We start from the raw sequence: 18,537 nt of genomic DNA, 5'->3' as shown, positions 1-18,537 counted from the left end.
GAGTGGAAAACAGAGATGGAAGGATGGTGGAAGGAGAAGGCCAACTTACTCCAGATGGTCTTCAATGAGGGCGCACAGTGGAAGAAAGAGAAAGAGAGCCTTAACGCAGAAATACAGACACTCAAAGAAGAAGTCTCAACCCTCAAACAGGAGAACCCAAACGCCGAGATACAGGTACTCAAAAAAGAAGTCTCGGCCCTTAAACAGGAGCTTGCTGATAGAGTAAGCAATAGACTAGAGGAAGGCGAATTTCAACCCTCGGTAATTGATGAAATCAAGGAAATTAAGAAACAGGTAAGGATGATCACCGAGGAAGAGAAACTGAGTGTGGCAAAGACATCTTCATGGGCGGAGATGATAACAAGGACACAGAAAAAGGCGAACGAGGCTGAAAAATGGATTGAGGTCGCCAAGAAAGGGAAAGGTCAAGAAACTCCTTGTACACCGACGCTTATCAACATGACTCTCGAAGAGGAACAAAGAAGGCGGATGCGGGCACTACATGTGAGAGTGATCGGTCTCAAAGACATAAACAATGTGAAGAAAGAGGTCACAAGCCTTACATCCATGATGGGGATGGAAAAGCCTCTGCACACAAAGGCATGGAGGGTAGGTAAGAAAAGTGATGGCACGGGTGAGTCTTCAAAGGGGAGAGCTCTCATACTACGCTTTCCCTCTATGCAAGAGAAGAAGGAATTCTTGAGGAAGAGGCCTACTCTCAAAAAGACAGGAATTTTCCTCGGTGATGACCTGACTCTCTCACAGCTCGCACATATGAGAGAGGTAATGCCAGAGATTACAGCGGCAAGGGAGAAGGGAAAGATAGCCTTCTACAGAGATGGACGGGTGGTGATTTTAGAGCGGCGTACTGCATGACGGTGCGAGACCTATGGGACCACACTGAAGATGGCTACCTGGAACTGTAATGGGTCTATGAGGTTGGACGTGGGCGCATTTGAGGAGAGTTTCAAAGACAAGGATATTGTGTTCTTCTCAGAGACTCATCAGGCCCCTGGACAGGTAATGCCACATGTGGTGGGATACAGATCGGAAACCGCTCACAGGACAAATGCGAGATCTGAGCACGGGAGTAGAGGTTCAGAAGGAGTAGCAGTGCTATTCAGAGAGGAACTACAACCATTACTACATATTGTACGAAGAGATGATCATGCTAGATATATGTGGGTGAGACTGAGACCTGACACAGGTCGATTCCTATATATTGCCATATGTTACTTTCCTCCCAGTACATCAATGTATGCCGCATCCAGAGGGCAGGCGCCTTTCTCTATCCTAGATGATGACATTTGGGAGTTTTCTAGGGATGGTGATATCATTCTCCTAGGGGACTTCAATGCCCGAACTGGGAACTCGAAGACCGTCTTCTACGACACTTCAGATGAGATGCTTAGAGAGCTGAATGTGGGTGAATTGGGGCTTGACAGATGCTCAGATGACAGAGAGCAAACGGAGTATGGGAGATACCTCATGGAAATGACGACTACACATGGATTAGCCATACTTAATGGCTTACATCGATTTCCTGGAGCAGCCGGTTTCACATGCTTTCCACATAGACATGGGGCCAGTACAGTGGGTTATGTTATGACACAACTGAGCTTTATCCCCTGCATTCACGATTTCACAGTGGGAGCCAGGCCAATGGGCATAGCAGTAGACCATGCTCTCTTGACACTATCCATTAAATTTCAGTATAGTACAACCCAGACATCAAGAGGCAGGTCACACACTCGCTATACATTTACTCCAGAGACTGATTTCGTTTATTCAGAGGACATATGGCACCTTCTATTGGAAGGCACATCTGGCACAAATGGTACAGGCCTCTCAATGGAGGAGTGCACCACGCTACTGACTAAGACATTGCACGGGGCTGCATTACTGGCATACCCACACACTCAGCCGGGCAAGAGACGACATTCTGGGAGCATGCCCCAAAATAGTTGGTATGATGAAGAATGCAGAGAGATGAGAGACCAGCTTCAGAGGGATCTTCTTTTAGGAGTCATCACTTACAGACAGTCTCGGATTGCTTTCCGACGCCTTGTGCGACGGAAGAAGCGAGCTTACCTAGCCCAAATGGAGTAAGACTTGTATCAGATGTTCTTGAGTAGGGACTCAGGAGAGGCATGGCGTCTCTTCCATGAGCGCTCCCCTCCCCCAGTGATTACTTCACCTGAGGTGTGGGGCCAATATGCGACATCATTATATACGGTTCCTGGACAGGAACCCCTTCCAGACCCTACCAAGCCTTGCCCAGCTACGAGCACTTTTATTACACCTGAGATGGTGCAAAGGGCCATTGACACAATGAAGACCGGGAAGGCATATGATCATGACGGTCTAGTATCAGAGCACTTTATACATGCCAGGGATATGTTGATGGACGTTCTCGCAGTGTTGTTCAATCGTGCCATGTGTGAGGGATTACCTGAGACTTGGAGATTGTCTAATATTGTGCCCATCTTCAAGGCTGGTGACCCTACAGAGCCTGGGAACTACCGCACTATCATGGTTGGACACACATTGGCGCGGTTGTATGCATCCATCCTGGAGCAACACTTGAGTAATTGGGCAGAGGGCGAGGGGGTACGAGCAAAGGGTCAAGCCGGCTTCAGGAGGGGTTTCTCCACTCTTGATCATATTCTGACACTCAGGGCAATCATTGAGGAGGGCAGAGCACATGGGAGACGAATATATTGTAGCTTTGTGGACTTTCGTAAAGCATTTGACATGGTACCAAGAGCTCGATTGATGCGCAGACTCCAGGAGATGGGGGTGCCCATAGAGGTGATTTGGGGGATTATGGCTTAGTACAGATCAGTGATGGGACGGGTACGCACTCCGGAAGGGGTATCTGATTTACTTCACTCTACCATTGGAGTGAAACAGGGCTGCCCATTGTTTCCTACTCTATTTTGTATGTATGTTGATGAGGTGTCTGATTACATCGATAGAGAGGGTGACAGAGGTGCACAGCTGGCAAGGACGTGGATCCCATTGTTGCTATATGTTGATGATATTGTGCTGATATCTGACTCACCAGAAGGTATGCAACGACAGTTCGATGCACTACGTAATTTTGCAGAGGATAGTGGATTGTGTGTTAACCTAGGGAAAACCAAGGTTATGGTGTTTAATACCACACCGCAATGGGTCAGGAGGAGATTGTGGAGTATACAGATGCATACACTTACCTGGGGGAAGTCTTTACTGGGCCGAGATTTTCCTTGAGAAGAGCAGCAGAGACTAGACTAACTAGAGCTGGTGCAGCTCTGGGAGGAATGGAGAGGATGTGTTCACAAGTTCAGTTCCAGGAACCTAGGACAAAGTTATGGCTCTTTGATACTTTGGTTGCCTCTACTATGTTATATGGGGTGCAGGTTTGGGTACCTTCCATAGGCCAGGATGGGTGGAGGCGTATGGAGAAGCCCCTAGTATCTATGATCTCTCGGCTGATTAGAGCCAAGGTTTCTGTACCGCATGATATCATTCGAGCGGAATTAGCTGCCCCCCCTCTAGAGATTGAGGCGCTCACAAGATCAGTCTCCTTTGTACACAGTCTGTGGGATACTACCAGAGACAGATATGCAAGGGTGGCTCTAGAGTGCTCCAGACACTTATCTTAACGGGGATACATCATGCTGGTATGCTCAAATGACATCATGGTTTCAGACACATGATTTCACCATGGACAGGTTGCCTCCTTTTCAATACTCTCTTCAGGCACCCTTGAGGTCTCTGACACGGGTAGAGATTAATAGACTCATCCGTCAGGATTTGATCCAGTTGGACACGAGGAAGACATGGATAGAGCCGTTACAAGAGTTGGGCACAAAGATGGCTTTCTATAGAGAGCATCTTCTCCACCTCACGGGGGATGGGTTTGTCATTCGACCTAGCTATATGGACACGCATCTTTCGCACGGTTTGCGTTGTGCCATTGGCCAGATACGCACGTCCTCACATCAGCTCGAGATTGAGACTGGCAAATTCAGAGGGACACCAGCAAATAACAGAATATGCCGCTTATGCCATCTAGAGCGAGAGACAGAAGTACATTACATATGTCATTGCACAGTGTACTATGAGATACGAGGCCGTTTTCACTGTCTATTCAGAGAAGGTTTTGGGCCTCTATCTAGGGTCATGAGTTATGAGGATCAAAGATGTCTTGGGCTTTATCTACTTGAGTTACACAAGCATAGAGAAACCTTACTGAGGAGAGGTGAAGAGAGACATCCCCAGAGACAGATCACAGATTTCTTTACACCAGATACTGTACACCCAGAAGAACAGACAGAGGAGCAACCAGCGACGGTGGAGAGGTCTACCCGCACTACTGGCATTCTCATAGACCAAGCATTGGAGCTAGGGAGATCTAGACGACCCGAGGGAGGAGAGGAGCTACACAATTTCGAAGGAGGCTATGGCAAAAGATTCAAGCCATACTCTTTCGTCGTCCAGAGTGCAGATGAAGATGGATCTCTACTCCCCTCCCATATTGTCTTCAGATTGTATTGCTTAGTTTAGGATCCCGCAGTATTTATATTTTGTTATCCTAGTTTAATTTATTTTGTTAATCTGACTTTGTATCAGATACACCGCATTGTAACTTTCTGGTCTCATAGGTCACTTTGGCCTTTTAAAGACGTTAATATAACATTTCATTTCTCTCTCTCTCTCTCTCTCTCTCTCTCTCTCTCTCTCTCTCTCTCTCTCTCTCTCTCTCTCTCTCTCTCTCTCTCTCTCTCTCTCTCTCTCTCTCTCTCTCTCACGCAGGTGTTGCAGTCCCCGCAAGTCGTTCGCTGCTTCAGCAAGTGTAGGGTTTCGTGTGTTGCTGCACGGGCAAGAGGTGCATGGTTCACAGCCTGTGCAGAACATGCAACAGAAACAGAGCGCGCAGGGTGCAGAGAGTGTGCAGTCAACAGAAGCCGCACACACCAGATTTTCAGAGCGAGCATATTTCAAAACCTGCAAACCTGGTTTTTCAGAGCATTCAGAAAATTTAAAATCCAGAGCAAAGAATTTCAGAAATTCAAAAAAATTAAAAATTCAAAAATTCAGAGCAGAATCTGGGGGGGGGGGGGGGGGGGGGGGGGGGGGGGGGGGGGGATTTGTATGCGAAATGTATGCTTGATACGGGAGAAAATGTATGCATAAGTGTGGAAAGTTCTGGAAACAGCTGTGTGTTTCGTGTGGGCATCTTGTGATGGAGGTCATGAGCGCAGACCCAGCACTTCCCGAGAGCTCTAGCCCCTTCCCCTTGAGTGGTTTGCATGCAATGGCATCACCAACAATGAAGAAATCAACTTTTATGGCTACTAGCAAGAGGTTAGCAAATGTGGAAAAGGAGATGAAGGTGTACAAGACAGAGATGGAAGAGTGGAAGATGGAGAAGGCGGTCTTTCTTCAGTGGAAAATCAGCGAGGCCGAGCTTCAAACTGTGGAGAAAATGGAGCATCGGACCGAAATTGAAGACCTCAAGAATCAAATTTCAGCCCTCAAGAGAGACCTAGCCGAGGCAAGAGCCCATGGTGGACTAGAAGAGGGAGAAATCCAACCCTCAGTGATAGAAGAAATTAAGGTAATCAAAGAGCAAATGCAAGCCATTAAGGAAGAGGAGAAACAACAGGAAGCAAAAACGTCTTCATGGACAGATACAATTACCAAAACCCATAAGAAAGTGGAGGAAGCGGAAAAGTGAATTTCGGTAGCAAAGAAGGGCAAAGGCAAGGAGGTATCAATCCCCACTCCCACCATCATGAACATGACACTTGAGGAGGAGCAACGAAGAGTATGAGGGCTTTGCATGTGAGCGTTACCGGCCTCAACAATCGGGACAAAATTGATGAGGAAGTACAGGAGCTCATGGTATTAATGGGGATGCGCATGGAGAGTTGGTAAGAAAAGTGGAGGCACGGGGGAAACATCGAGAGGAAGAGCTCTCATATTGCGCTTCCCCTCTATTGAGGAGGACTTTTTGAGAAGGAGGCCCACGCTCAAAAAGACTGGTATCTTCCTTGGTGACGATCTCACCCTCTCACAGCTCGCCCACATGCAGGAAGTCATGCCTGAGATTGGGGCCGCAAGAGAAAAAGGGAAGACAGCACTTGGTCATTATGGAGAGACGCCCTACATGACGGTGCGAGACCTATGGGACCACACTGAAGAAGGCTACTTGGAATTGTAATGGGTCTATGAGGTTGGATGTTAGGGCCTTTGAGGACAGTTTCAGAGACAGGGACATTGAATTCTTCTCGGAGACTCACCAAGCACCTGGACAGGTGATGCCACATGTGGGGGGATATAGATGGGAGACGGCCCACAGGACACTCACGAGATCTGAGCATGGGAGTAGAGGTTCAGTAGCAGTGCTATTTAGAGAGGAGCTACAGCCACTACTACATAATGCACAGAGAGATGAGCATGCTAGATACATGTGGGTGAGGTTGAGAGCTGACACAGGTCGATTTCTATACATTGCCATATGTTACTTCCCTCCCTTTACGTCAGTACATGCTACATCCAAAGGGCAATCGCCTTTCTCTATACTGGACGATGATATATGGGAGTTTTCTAGGGATGGTGATATCATCCTCCTAGAGGACTTCAATGCCCGAACGGGCAACTCTCAGACAGTCTTCTACGCACTTCAGATGAGATGCTTAGAGAGCTGGATGTGGGGGAGTTGGGGCTTGACAGACGCTCACATGACAGAGAGCAGACGGAGTATGGGAGATACCTCACAAAGATGACGACTACACATGGGTTAGCCATACTTAACAGCTTACAGAGTTTTCCTGGAGAAGCCGGCTTCACGGGTTTTCCAGACAGACATGGGGCCAGTACAGTGGACTATGTTATGACACAGCCGACCTTTATGCCTTGTATTCAAGATTTCACAGTGAAAGCAAGGCCAGTGGGCGTAGCTGGCTTCGCTGGTACAGGCCTCTAAGTGGAGGAGTGCACCACTTTACTGACTGAGACACTGCATGGTGCTGCATCAGTGGCATACCCACACACCCAGTCGGGCAGGAGACCACACTCTGGGAGCATGCCCCAAAATAGTTGATATGATGAGAAGTGCAGAGAGCCCAGCTTCAGAGGGATCTTCCTTTAGGAGTCATCACTTACAGACAGTCTCGGATTGCTTCCCGGCGCCTTGTGCGACGGAAGAAGCGAGCTTACCTGGCTCATATGGAACGAGTATTATATCAGATGTTCTTGAGTAGGGATTCAGGAGAGGCATGGCGACTCTTTCATGAGCACTCCCCTCCCCCAGTGATTACTTCACCCGATGTGTGGGGCCAGTAAGCGACATCGTTATATACGGTTCCTCGACAGGAACCCCTTCCAGACCCTACAGAGCCATGCCCAGCTACGAGCACCTTCTTAACCATTGGGATGGTACAAAGGGCCATTGACAGGATGAGGATCGGGAGGGCATATGATCATGACGGTCTAGTAGCGGAGCACTTTATACATGCTAGGGATATGCTGATGGAGGTTCTTGCAGTGTTGTTCAATCGTGCCATGTGTGAGGGGTTTCCTGAGACTTGGAGGTTGTCTACTATTGTGCCTATCTTCACGGCATGGGATCCTACAAGCCTGGGAACTACCGCACTATTATGGTTGGACACACATTGGCACGGTTGTATGCATCCATTCTTGAGCAACGCTTGAGTATTTGGGTAGAGGATGAGGGGGTACAGCAAACGGTCAAGCCGGTTTCAGGAGGGGTTTCTCCACTCTTGATCATATTTTGACACTCAGAGCCATCATTGAGGAGAGCAAGTCACATGGGAGACGGATTTATTGTAGCTTTGTGGATTTCCGCAAAGTATTTGACATGGCGCCGAGAGCTCGATTGATGCGCGCACTACAGGAGATGGGGGTGCCCATAGAGTTGATCTGGGGGATTATGGCTTTGTACAGATCAATGATGGGACATGTACGCACTCCGGAAGGGGTATCTAATTTAGTTCACTCTACTATTGGGGTGAAACAGGGCTGCCCATTGTCTCCTACTCTATTTGGTATGTATGTTGATGAGGTGTCTTATTACATTGACAGAGGGTGACAGAGGTGCCCTCTATTTGGTATGTATGTTGATGAGGTGTCTGATTACATTGACAAAGGGTGACAGAGGTGCCCAGCTGGCAGGGACGTGGATCCCATTGTTGTTATATGCTGATGATATTGTGTTGATATCTGACTCACCAGAGGGTATGCAACGACATTTAGATGCACTACACAGTTTTTCAGAGGATAGTGGATTGTGTGTAAACCTTGGTAAAACTAAGGTTATGGTGTTGAACACCACACCACAGTGGATCAGGAAATCAAGGTGCCCAGCTGGCAGGGACGTGGATCCCATTGTTGTTATATGCTGATGATATTGTGTTGATATCTAACTCACCAGAGGGTATGCAACGACATTTAGATGCACTACACAGTTTTTCAGAGGATAGTGGATTGTGTGTAAACCTTGGTAAAACTAAGGTTATGGCGTTTAACACCACACCACAGTGGATCAGGAAATCAGAACCTACTTTCACATATGGTCAGGAGAATGTGGAGTATACAGATGCGTACACTTACCTGGAGGCTAGGGGTAGTCTTCACTGGGCCGAAGATTTCTTTGAGAAGAGCAGCAGAGACTAGACTGACTAGAGCTTATGCAGCTTTGGGAGGACTAGAGAGGATATGTTCGCAGGTTCAGTTTCAAGAACCTAGAACAAAGCTATGGCTCTTTGATACTTTGGTTGCATCTACTATGCTATATGGGATGCAGGTTTGGGGACCTTCTGTAGGCCAGGATGGTTGGAGACGTATGGAGAGGCCCTTGGTATCTATGATCTCTCGGCTGATTAGAGCCAAGGCGTCCGTACCACATGATATCATTCAAGCAGAGTTAGCTGCCCCCCCTATGGAGATTGAGGCGCTTACCAGATCAGTTTCCTTTGTGCACAGCCTATGGGATACTACCAGAGACAGATATGTCAGGCTGGCCCTAGAGTCCTCCAGACAGCTAGCTCTACAGGGGGATACATCATGCCGGTATACACAGATGACATCATAGTTTCAAAATTCATACACATGGCTTCACCATGGACAGGCTGCCTCCTTTTCAGTACTCTCTACAGGCACCCTTGATGTCTCTGACACAGGTGGAGATTATTAGTCATTCGTCAGGATCTGATCCAAGTGGACACGAGGAGGACATGGATAGAGCCGGTACAGGAGTTGGGCACGAAGATGGCTTTCTATAGAGAGCATCTTCTCCACCTCACAGGGGATGGGTTTGTGATTTGACCTAGATATATGGACACACATCTTTCTCATGGCTTGCGTTGTGCCATTGGCCAGATACGCACATCCTCACATCAGCTCGAGATTGAGACTGGCAAATTCAGAGGGATACCAGCAGATAGCAGGATATGCCGCTTATGTCATCTAGAGCCAGAGATAGAGTTACATTACATATGTCATTGCACAGTGTACTATGAGAACGAGGCCGTATACATTGTCTATTCAGAGAGGGCTTTGGGCCTCTATCTAGGGTCGTGAGCTATGAGGATCAGAGATGTCTTGGACTGTATCTACTTGAGTTACACAGGCACAGAGACTTTATTGAGGAGAGCTAGAGAGAGACAGTCCCAGAGACAGATTACAAAATTCTTTACACTAGATATTGGACCCCCAGAGGAGCACACTGAGGAGCAGACACCATTGCAGAGCTCTGCCCGCACTCATACTACCGCTATTGGCATTCTCATAGACCTAGCATTGGAGCTAGGGAGATCTAGATGCCCGCGATTGAGGAGAGGAGCTACACAACATCGACGGAGACTACAAAGAGGATTCGAGCCATACTATCTCGACGTCCAAAGTGCAGATGAGGATGGATCTCCACTATTTCTTTCCCCCTTCTTTCATTGTTTCAGTTCTTTTTGATTCCGGACATGGTATCAGATTCACTATGTTGTAACGGCTTGGTCTCATAGGTCATTTTGGCCTTTTGAAGACGTTAATATATCATTTCATCTCTCTCTCTCTCTCTCTCTCTCTCTCTCTCTCTCTCTCTCTCTCTCTCTCTCTCTCTCTCTCTCTCTCTCTCTCTCTCTCTCTCTCTCTCTCTCTCTCTCTCTCTCTCTCTCTCTCTCTCTCTCTTTTTTTTGAAAAAATCAGGGCTGTATATTACTGAGTACAATATAATCCCCAGCGGATGCCAAAATAGCCTATCACGTGGGGTGTACAAGCTAAATGTAAGGGTGAGAGCCACTATAGTGACAACTCGACTAGAACAATCTCATGGTGGTCTGTGTGATGAGTGGAGGAGAAACCACCGAGGGGGAACATAATGCCATGTAATCTGGCCACCTGTAAGTGTGAAGAAGAGTGGAGATCGGGCCCAACGCCGAAGGAAGGCAAATCGACCAGCCTCGGCTGCTCTAGATGTACCTGAGGAAGAATCCCACTGCCAAATCAGGGTGTGAATGATGTCCAGCCAAATGGCAGTGAGGGTATCCTGAAGGAGCTGTGGAGCCCCACTGAGAATGTGAAGACAACGAGCTCTCCAAACATTCCATAGTGTAATGCTAGTGATGACTGAAAAAACTTCATCACGTGTCTAAGGATCCCCCTGCCAAGCAATCTATGGTAACATAGCCAAAGTCCCTCGCCGATAACCAGTCGAGGTAAGCATAAGAGCTGGATCTGTGTCTGAGCCCTCGTAGAAAAGATGCGGTCCGGGCATCGGCATCAACCATGAGACAGATCCCCAAGTGAGAAATCCTTGCTGAACACCGGCTCTGCTAAGTAAAAAGCAAACTGCTAGCCACACTATATGAGAAGAGGAGCATGACCAAAGACAGTGTGCAGGTGACTCATGTAGTCGCAAAGGACATCGAGTACATAACGGATCATGACCCATAGTAGCTAGCCAAGTCCCAACTGGAAGTCCTGCATGTGCAATCATCCACATGATAAAAGAAATACGACGAGCCGCATGTAAATCCCAGATGGCTGACCAAAACTGTTGTAGATAGGCATGGGAGAGACCTGAATGTAACCAGAAACGCATACGAGTGGGCTGCTCTGGGTGCTGTCTCATCAATGCTAATCTTCCAATTCTGACAGTGTACTCAAAGAATGATACAGGTGCACCGGTGGGGTTAGAGTGAGGCCAATGCCACTCTCCTGGGTCCCAATAAAGCTGAGATAGGGCACGACCCTCCCACATCCAAAGCCTCCAAAGGGCGGCATCAGCGGAAGCGAAACAGGGGTCAACACAACGACGCTTCCCGTGGGAGCCAACTACTCGTATGGCCTCCCATCGAGCGCCGGGGTAGACAAGGTGTGGAGAGGAGGTATCATATGTCAATCTAGCATGAATCCCCTGAGAGTAGTTTGTATCAACTGTGAACAGCATGGTGTCTAAACGAACTAATAAGAGAGCGCTCTGAGCAAAGAGACCTTCCCAGCCACTATGTGGAGGCATCTGAACCGTGCCTCGCATGACTGCGTCCCACTGTGAAGGAACGACGGAGTCAATCTCAAGCAGTCTGTCTGTCACCCCGCGACCAATGTCATAATGTTCTGCCACAAAATCTGCATCCAGCATACGTGTCTCATGAAACAACCGCATAGAGGAAGCAGGGCCAGTGTCCCAAGCAGCCCAATCAATGTGAGTCCTCTCTCCAAGCTGACAAGGTGGATTAACCGAAGAATCAAGAACTGCATCATTCCAAATGAGAGGCTGGCCCTCAATCTCCTCACGACATGAGGGAGGTGAGCGTATGATAGCCCGTCGCATGGAAACCCAAATCTGAAGGAGTGATCGGATGAAGGGTGAGAGAGTGCTGGTGAACAAGGGGGCATCCGTAAAGAGAAAACGATACCCTGTATGCCAAGTATGACCATCTCTAGTGCCGAGGCGTGGAGTCGCTATGCAAAGAGCGGCCTGAAGAAGCATCTTCCAAGGTTCTTGGCTGGGAAAAAGACCCCGAACAATAAGCTTGGTAAGAAGGGCGCGGCTCTGTAATTCTCGATCAATAATGCCAAGGCCTCCCTCTGACCTAGGACGAATAATCGTGGACCAGCGAACTCGAGCACGAGTATCAGTAGTCCCATCTGTGCCACTCCATAAAAAGTTCCGCACTAGTCTACGGAGCTGAGCTATCACACCAGAATGTAGCATCCAACAAGAGGCTGTATACCATACTGTACCCAGAATGATCTGGTTGGCGACCAATGCACAGCCAGCCAACGACAGATGACGTGAAGACCAATGACATAGCTTCCTGCCAATAGATTGTAGTACGGGTGCAAACTGCTGGTGTGAGGAAACGTCGAATCCAACCTAAAAGCCCAGATATCTGCATGTCTGACCCGGCTGCAGCCATGTGAAACCATCAGCTACCCCCCAAGTAGGTATGTCATCACTGCCAACAAGTAACCCATAGGATTTATGCCAGTTAATGCGTGCACCACTAGCAATGCAAAAAACCTCCAGGGCCTCCCGCATGGCATCAAGAGCTTCTAGCAAATAGCGCAACATCAGTATAGTGTCATCAGATAAGGTCCGGAGCTGAAGGTACTAGCATGGTCAAGCCACGAAATGCATGACTCTGAGCACGAAGAAAGTCGGACATAGTCTCTCCGACAAACAGATACAGATATGCTGCTAAAGGACATCCCTGACGGACAGATCGAGAAAGCTCAAAACTGCGACTGACACGACCACCAATAGTAATAGCACTGCTGGCAGTCCTGAAGAGAGCGGAAATGCCTGCGATCCATCTCGAAGGGAAACCAATCTTGGCTAATGATCCTTCGAGAAAGTCCCACTCAACACGATCGTATGCTTTCTCGAAGTCAAGGATGAACGAAGCGAGAGGTTCAGAAGATGATCTGGCCCACTCTACTGCCTCATAAAAAGTGAAGATATTATCGAGTATGCATCGATCCATGACAAAGCCTGTCTGAGAAGTATGAATAATATCTCATAAGAACGATCGCAAGCGATGGCTGATCAGCAACGCTAATATCTTATAGACCGAAGGGAGTAGGATAATAGGTCTCCACTGGCCAAGCTGAGTGGTGTCACCCCCTTTCGGAATAAGAGATATGAGACCTGAGCAAAGATCCGGATGCATATATCCTGATGCAAAGATGTCCTGACAACCGCGAAGCAGTGGTATATGCAATACATCCCAATAAGTCAAAAAGAAAGCTCTAGTGAGGCCATCCTCTCCTGGACAGGAGGATGGATCTAGACTCTCGATAGCAGCATGAAGCTCTGCAAGTGTGAAGGGTGTCAACAAGATCTCGGCCATAGTGTCTGTACAACGGCGTCGGGTGTGATGCCAGATCTGCTCATGGACAAGTAAAACCTCAGAAAGTGCATACATCAGCAGTGAACAATGCCTCAAAATAATATGCACACATATCAAGAATAATATCAGGATGCATATGTAGTGTCCCCTGAGCATCGCACAAAGTCCGAAGGGTGGTGCCAGGAGGGCGCTCTTTATGCGCAGCGAAGAAGGCTTTATTCATTCGATCACCTTTAGCTATCCAATGAGATACTGAAGCATGATGAGTGAACTCAGACCTAGCCTCCTGTACGCGACAAATTTCCTCTGTGAGCTCTGTCTGTCTAGCAGCGAGATAAACATCAACTCATGGGTAAAATCTCCCATCCATTTGATCATCTCCGGCTTGATACCTTGAAGATCTCCCGCTTTGCAAGTGGCCAACTTTTCAAGCCCACCGCATACATCCTCAATAGTAAAAAAAGAGGGCATACATGAGAGTGAACCATAAAATGGCATTTTTTCAACATTTACTTGCTCATATAATTGCTTACAATATGTGTACATATCCACAAGACTCAAGTTACCGAAATTCTCAACCCGCTTGCCCCTCAAGTTCCTCCAAAATCTTCCACATGCATGTGTCTTTTCTTGGACTTGAAAAAGTTGTTGCTTTACTTCCCATCTTCTTCTCTTCTTTTGAATCAATGCCTTGTATGTATGCAAATGACTTTGATAGTTGTCTTTGTCCATAGTTGCATCAAGCTTTATCAAGGACTTTCGAGCATCTTGACTCCCGCTTTGCAAGTGGCCAACTTTTCAAGCCCAACTTTTCAAGATCTCCCACTTTTCAAGTGGCCAACTTTGGTCTCCTCCTCCTCTTCCGCAATAGTAGAAGTGTCCTCTCCACGTGTGGCATATCTCGATCCTCTGGGAGGGAAGTAGCATAGGCAATGTAGAGCATCCGAGTCTCAGATAACTGTAACCTAATCCACATGTACCTCGCCTCGGGGTCACGGGCCACCACCTGGACTCGTCCTTGCATCCCAATCTTAAGTAGCATAGCTATGCCTCCGGACCCTCGTGCCGTACTCTGTCGCATGGTCTTCCTGTAAGCTGACTCCCATTGGTACCTCTCCACTCTAGGTAACCCTCTCTCCAGGCTCTGATATGTCTCCGTAAGTAGCAATGTCATGTCTCTCCATCACCTCCTCTAGCCATCCTGGGTGTGTCTATATGGCCCCGTTATAGTTCCAAACTGAGATGTGTAGCTCTGTAGTCACATCCTTTATCAACATTTCATAGGCCATGAACCGTTATGCAAGGGGTTTTCCGTCCACAAAGATCCATCCGTCTCGGTAGAATACCTTCTTCCCCTCTTTCCTTAATTCTTTTATCTTAGGCATGCATGTTTGTCTATGTTTCACTTGATGTATGGTGAGGTCATCATCTAGATAGATAGGGTCTCCCTCCAATGCCTTGAGCGCCACTCTTTTTTTCATAAAGGCCATTTTTGCTTCTAGGTTAGTGAATTGTAACATGAGAGCTCTCTTGGTAGGGTCTCTCCCTACCCACCATGCACTCACGAAAGGGAGGGGGGTATCTACATATCCAAGCTTTGTGCATAACTCTGTCCTATCGTTTTCGGCGGTTGTCTCCTTGAACCCGGTTATTCTCACATTGAGTTTCCGAGCTTGCCGCATCTTCTCTTCTTCTATGGTGGCATTCACCAATAGTGTTCCTTTAAGCTTGCGCTCTTCTTTAGTCTCTTCTTTGACCTCCTCCTTTATCTCCGCTTTCATCTTCTTCTTGATTACCTCCACCCATCCTTCTCTCTTGGCCTCTATCTTCTCTTAAAGCTTCCTTCTCCGATTCCAGAATCTCTCCATCTTCTTTCTCCTCCATACTTTTTACTTTGGCTTTAAGGAGGTTGATCTCCTCTTGCATCCCCTCCTTCTCGATCCTTCATCCTTCCATCTCCGCTTGCATGGCAAGCTTCTCCTTCTTCCACTCTTCCGTGTCGACCTCCAACTTTGCAATGCGGGCTAGAAGGTCCCGATTGATCGTGTTGATGTTGCTATGAACCGTCTTCTAGTAATCCTTCATCGCCTTGTCCATGGAATTTTCAAGCTTCTCCAGTTTTGCTTCCATTTCGGCTTGTATCTGTAGCTAAAATTGCCTCAACCCACCTGTGAGCTGTCCAACCTGCCCTGCTCCCTGCCAATTCATTGTCACTCTTTCTCGTGTTGTTCACCTCCCTGGTCTGCACCAGCACTGACTGCCCTTTGCGTGCTAGACAGAGGGGGGGGTGGGGTTCAGTCGGAGACCCTACTCCTGTGTGCCTGCGCGTCACAGAGCTGCGCGCAACACAGAAAGAGAGAGCAGAGGGCACGAAAGCTGGGCGCCACAAAGCAAAGGGCTGGGCGCGTCACCAACGCGTGACATAGAGAGAGAGAGAGAGAGAGAGATGTAGCGCGCACGCAGGCGAGCAGGCAGGCAGCGCGTGACATACACACACACACACACACACACACACAGAGAGAGAGAGAGAGAGAGAGAGAGAGAGACATAACCTGTTCACTGCTGACGAAACAGAGTAGCGCGAACCCTAATTCTCTAGGCATGACTCAGTCGCGAACCTTGAGTTCTCTCTCTACCTGCAGCCGCCACCAAGCCTCTGGACCTGTTTGGTTTGCTCGCGACCTGCACACGTTGTTCACTGCTGACAAAACAGAGTAGCAGGAACCCTAATTTGCTCGCGACCTGCACATGGGGGAGAGAGAGAGAGAGAGAGAGAGAGAGAGAGAGAGAGAGAGAGAGGCTACAGCTTGCAACAATTGGAGAACGCTGCTCTTGATCGCTTTGATCGAGAGAGAGAGAGGAGAAGAAACAAGAGAGTTTTAACGTCGCACGAAACTATCCACAGAGAGAGAGAGAGAGAGAGAGAGAGAGAGAGAGAGAGAGAGAGAGATGAAATGTTATATTAACGTCTTCAAAAGGCCAAAATGACCTATGAGACCAAATTGTTAAAATATTGTGAATCTGATACCATCTCTGGGTACAAAAAGACTAGAACAAAAATACTACTACTACTAGAATCCATCCTCATCTGCACTCTGGATGTCGAGAGAGTATGGCGAGAGAGAGAGAGAGAGAGAGAGAGAGAGAGAGAGAGAGAGAGAGAGATCTTGACTGCTTTGAGAAAGAGATAGGAAGGAAGATACGCTATTCTTATTAGTAAACTTTAAAAATAGAATGTCACGTGACACATCCAACCCTATGTGTCCGTGGACAAGCTACAGCACGACCAGGGTTTAGTTCTGTCAAGTCAGTCTAGAATAGGAAGTGATCTGGCACTTTTGAGAGTCTGTTCGCAAGCCGTGCATGTCCAGACACTTAAAGAGTAGATGCATGTTATTATCTTCAACCCAATCACTCAATTTCATCTCCATTATGCACCCAAACAACTTTGCCATAAGAAACCCAATCATTATAGTTTGGTAGTTGTTTACATTCTTTACATCCCCTTCTTTATGCAAAGGCTTAAATCAATTAGTACTCCAATCATAAGGCATACCATGTTGAAGTGCAAGGTTGAATATAACACACATCCACTCATGGGTAAAATCTCTCGTCCATTTGATCATCTCCGGCTTGATACCTTGAAGATCTCCCGCTTTGCAAGTGGCCAACTTTTCAAGCCCACCGCATACATCCTCAATAGTAAAAAAAAGAAGGCATACATGAGAGTGAACCATAAAATGGCATTTTTTCAACATTTACTTGCTCATATAATTGCTTACAATATGTGTACATATCCACAAGACTCAAGTTACCGAAATTCTCAACCCGCTTGCCCCTCAAGTTCCTCCAAAATCTTCCACATGCATGTGTCTTTTCTTGGACTTGAAAAAGTTGTTGCTTTACTTCCCATCTTCTTCTCTTCTTTTGAATCAATGCCTTGTATGTATGCAAATGACTTTGATAGTTGTCTTTGTCCATAGTTGCATCAAGCTTTATCAAGGACTTTCGAGCATCTTGACATTCTTTATCAAACCACCTTTTCCGTGATCTATCTTTGTTGATACCATGGAGATGCTTTATAGCGAAGCATTCTTCGGCACAAAAACAAATAACTTTCTTGAAAGCTTCCCATTTAGTTTCCAATAGTGCATCATATGAAGCTTCTTCATCCATAATTTTTGCTCAACCATTTCAATGTACATTGGTGCCCGTTTCAAATCCATACATAGTGATAATTTCTTTTTCCTTTGTCTAAGATTATCATGCTTAGTTGCTTCTCCACATGAAAGGTCAATACATAAAGTGCGATGGTCGGATCCGGGGTCCATTGGCCAAACATAAAACTCTTTATGCGATACATGATGGCTTCAGAGAGTAGCATATAGTCAATCACATTGTCCCCATTATGTCTCCTACATATAAATCCATTGGTTCCACTCCGCAAAGATACACCATTGGCAATGAGCATACCCATGCTATTACACGTGTAAAAGTAACTTTCCATAGTGATCCGGCTCTTTGTCATCCATTGAAGAACGATCATACAAGTGAACTTCCTCCAACTCCCTTGAAATGTATGGCATATCAAATTGTTGAGTATCATGTTGCAATGTTTTTATGTGAGCATTCATATCCCCGAATACAATAACATCACCTTCACCTTTGAAATAAGCAATGTTCTCTTCTAAATCAAAAAATGGCTGATCTCTATCCATGCAAGCATGATGAAAAATGTAACAACCCGCTACAAAAATGGGTGCTCTTTTTGGTATCATAATTTTCAGCCATACATAACGTTTGTACTTGTCATTTTTCAAAAAGGGGGAATCATGATGAGGAATGTAACAACCCGCTACAAAAATGGGTGCTCTTTTTGGTATCATAATTTTCATAACGTTTGTACTCGTCATTTTTCACAAATGATACAAAATCTTCCAATCCTTTCTTAACCATACATGCTACCCCTCCTTGTCCTCTTCGTTGCTTAAGATTCTTTGACCACATCAATGAATGCACATTATAATTCTCCAAGCCGTTAATCCTTTGTGTATCATACTCCCAAGTTTCAACAAGAAGTACAACATCGGCTTTGCTTGTTAGTTCATCAATGCCAAACCCCGCATTCCATGGGTATCCATTACAATTCCAAAATCATATTTTCAATTGTAAC

General features: G+C 46.8%; 3 protein-coding genes across 4 annotated transcripts in view; 2 read left to right on the top strand and 1 right to left on the bottom strand.

Moving 5' to 3' along the window:
- The window catches only part of LOC147430560 (ARM repeat superfamily protein), a 230,405-nt gene that overhangs the window by 180,212 nt on the left and 31,656 nt on the right, over positions 1 to 18,537 (bottom strand). The gene's annotated exons all lie outside the window — the stretch shown is intronic.
- On the top strand, positions 16 to 982 carry LOC147430562 (uncharacterized). Its single transcript, XM_086494504.1, has one exon. The coding sequence runs from the start codon at positions 16 to 18 to the stop codon at positions 874 to 876; it is 861 nt and encodes a 286-aa protein (XP_086350630.1). The 3' UTR covers positions 877 to 982.
- Positions 1,169 to 2,109, top strand: LOC147430561 (uncharacterized). Its single transcript, XM_086494503.1, has 2 exons — positions 1,169 to 1,185; positions 1,272 to 2,109. Exons 1-2 carry the CDS (start codon positions 1,169 to 1,171, stop codon positions 2,107 to 2,109), a joined length of 855 nt encoding a protein of 284 aa, XP_086350629.1.

Source organism: Adiantum capillus-veneris, chromosome 21, assembly GCF_014529385.1.
Source record: "Adiantum capillus-veneris isolate H3 chromosome 21, ASM1452938v2, whole genome shotgun sequence".
In the NCBI taxonomy this organism is placed as follows: domain Eukaryota; kingdom Viridiplantae; phylum Streptophyta; class Polypodiopsida; order Polypodiales; family Pteridaceae; genus Adiantum; species Adiantum capillus-veneris.
Note: the sequence above shows the minus strand (reverse complement) of the source record. Positions and strands in the feature narration are given on the sequence as shown.

Excerpts from the sequence above, each read along its gene's own strand:
- LOC147430562 (XM_086494504.1), top strand. The coding sequence starts at position 16 with ATGGAAGGATGGTGGAAGGAGAAGGCCAACTTACTCCAGATGGTCTTC.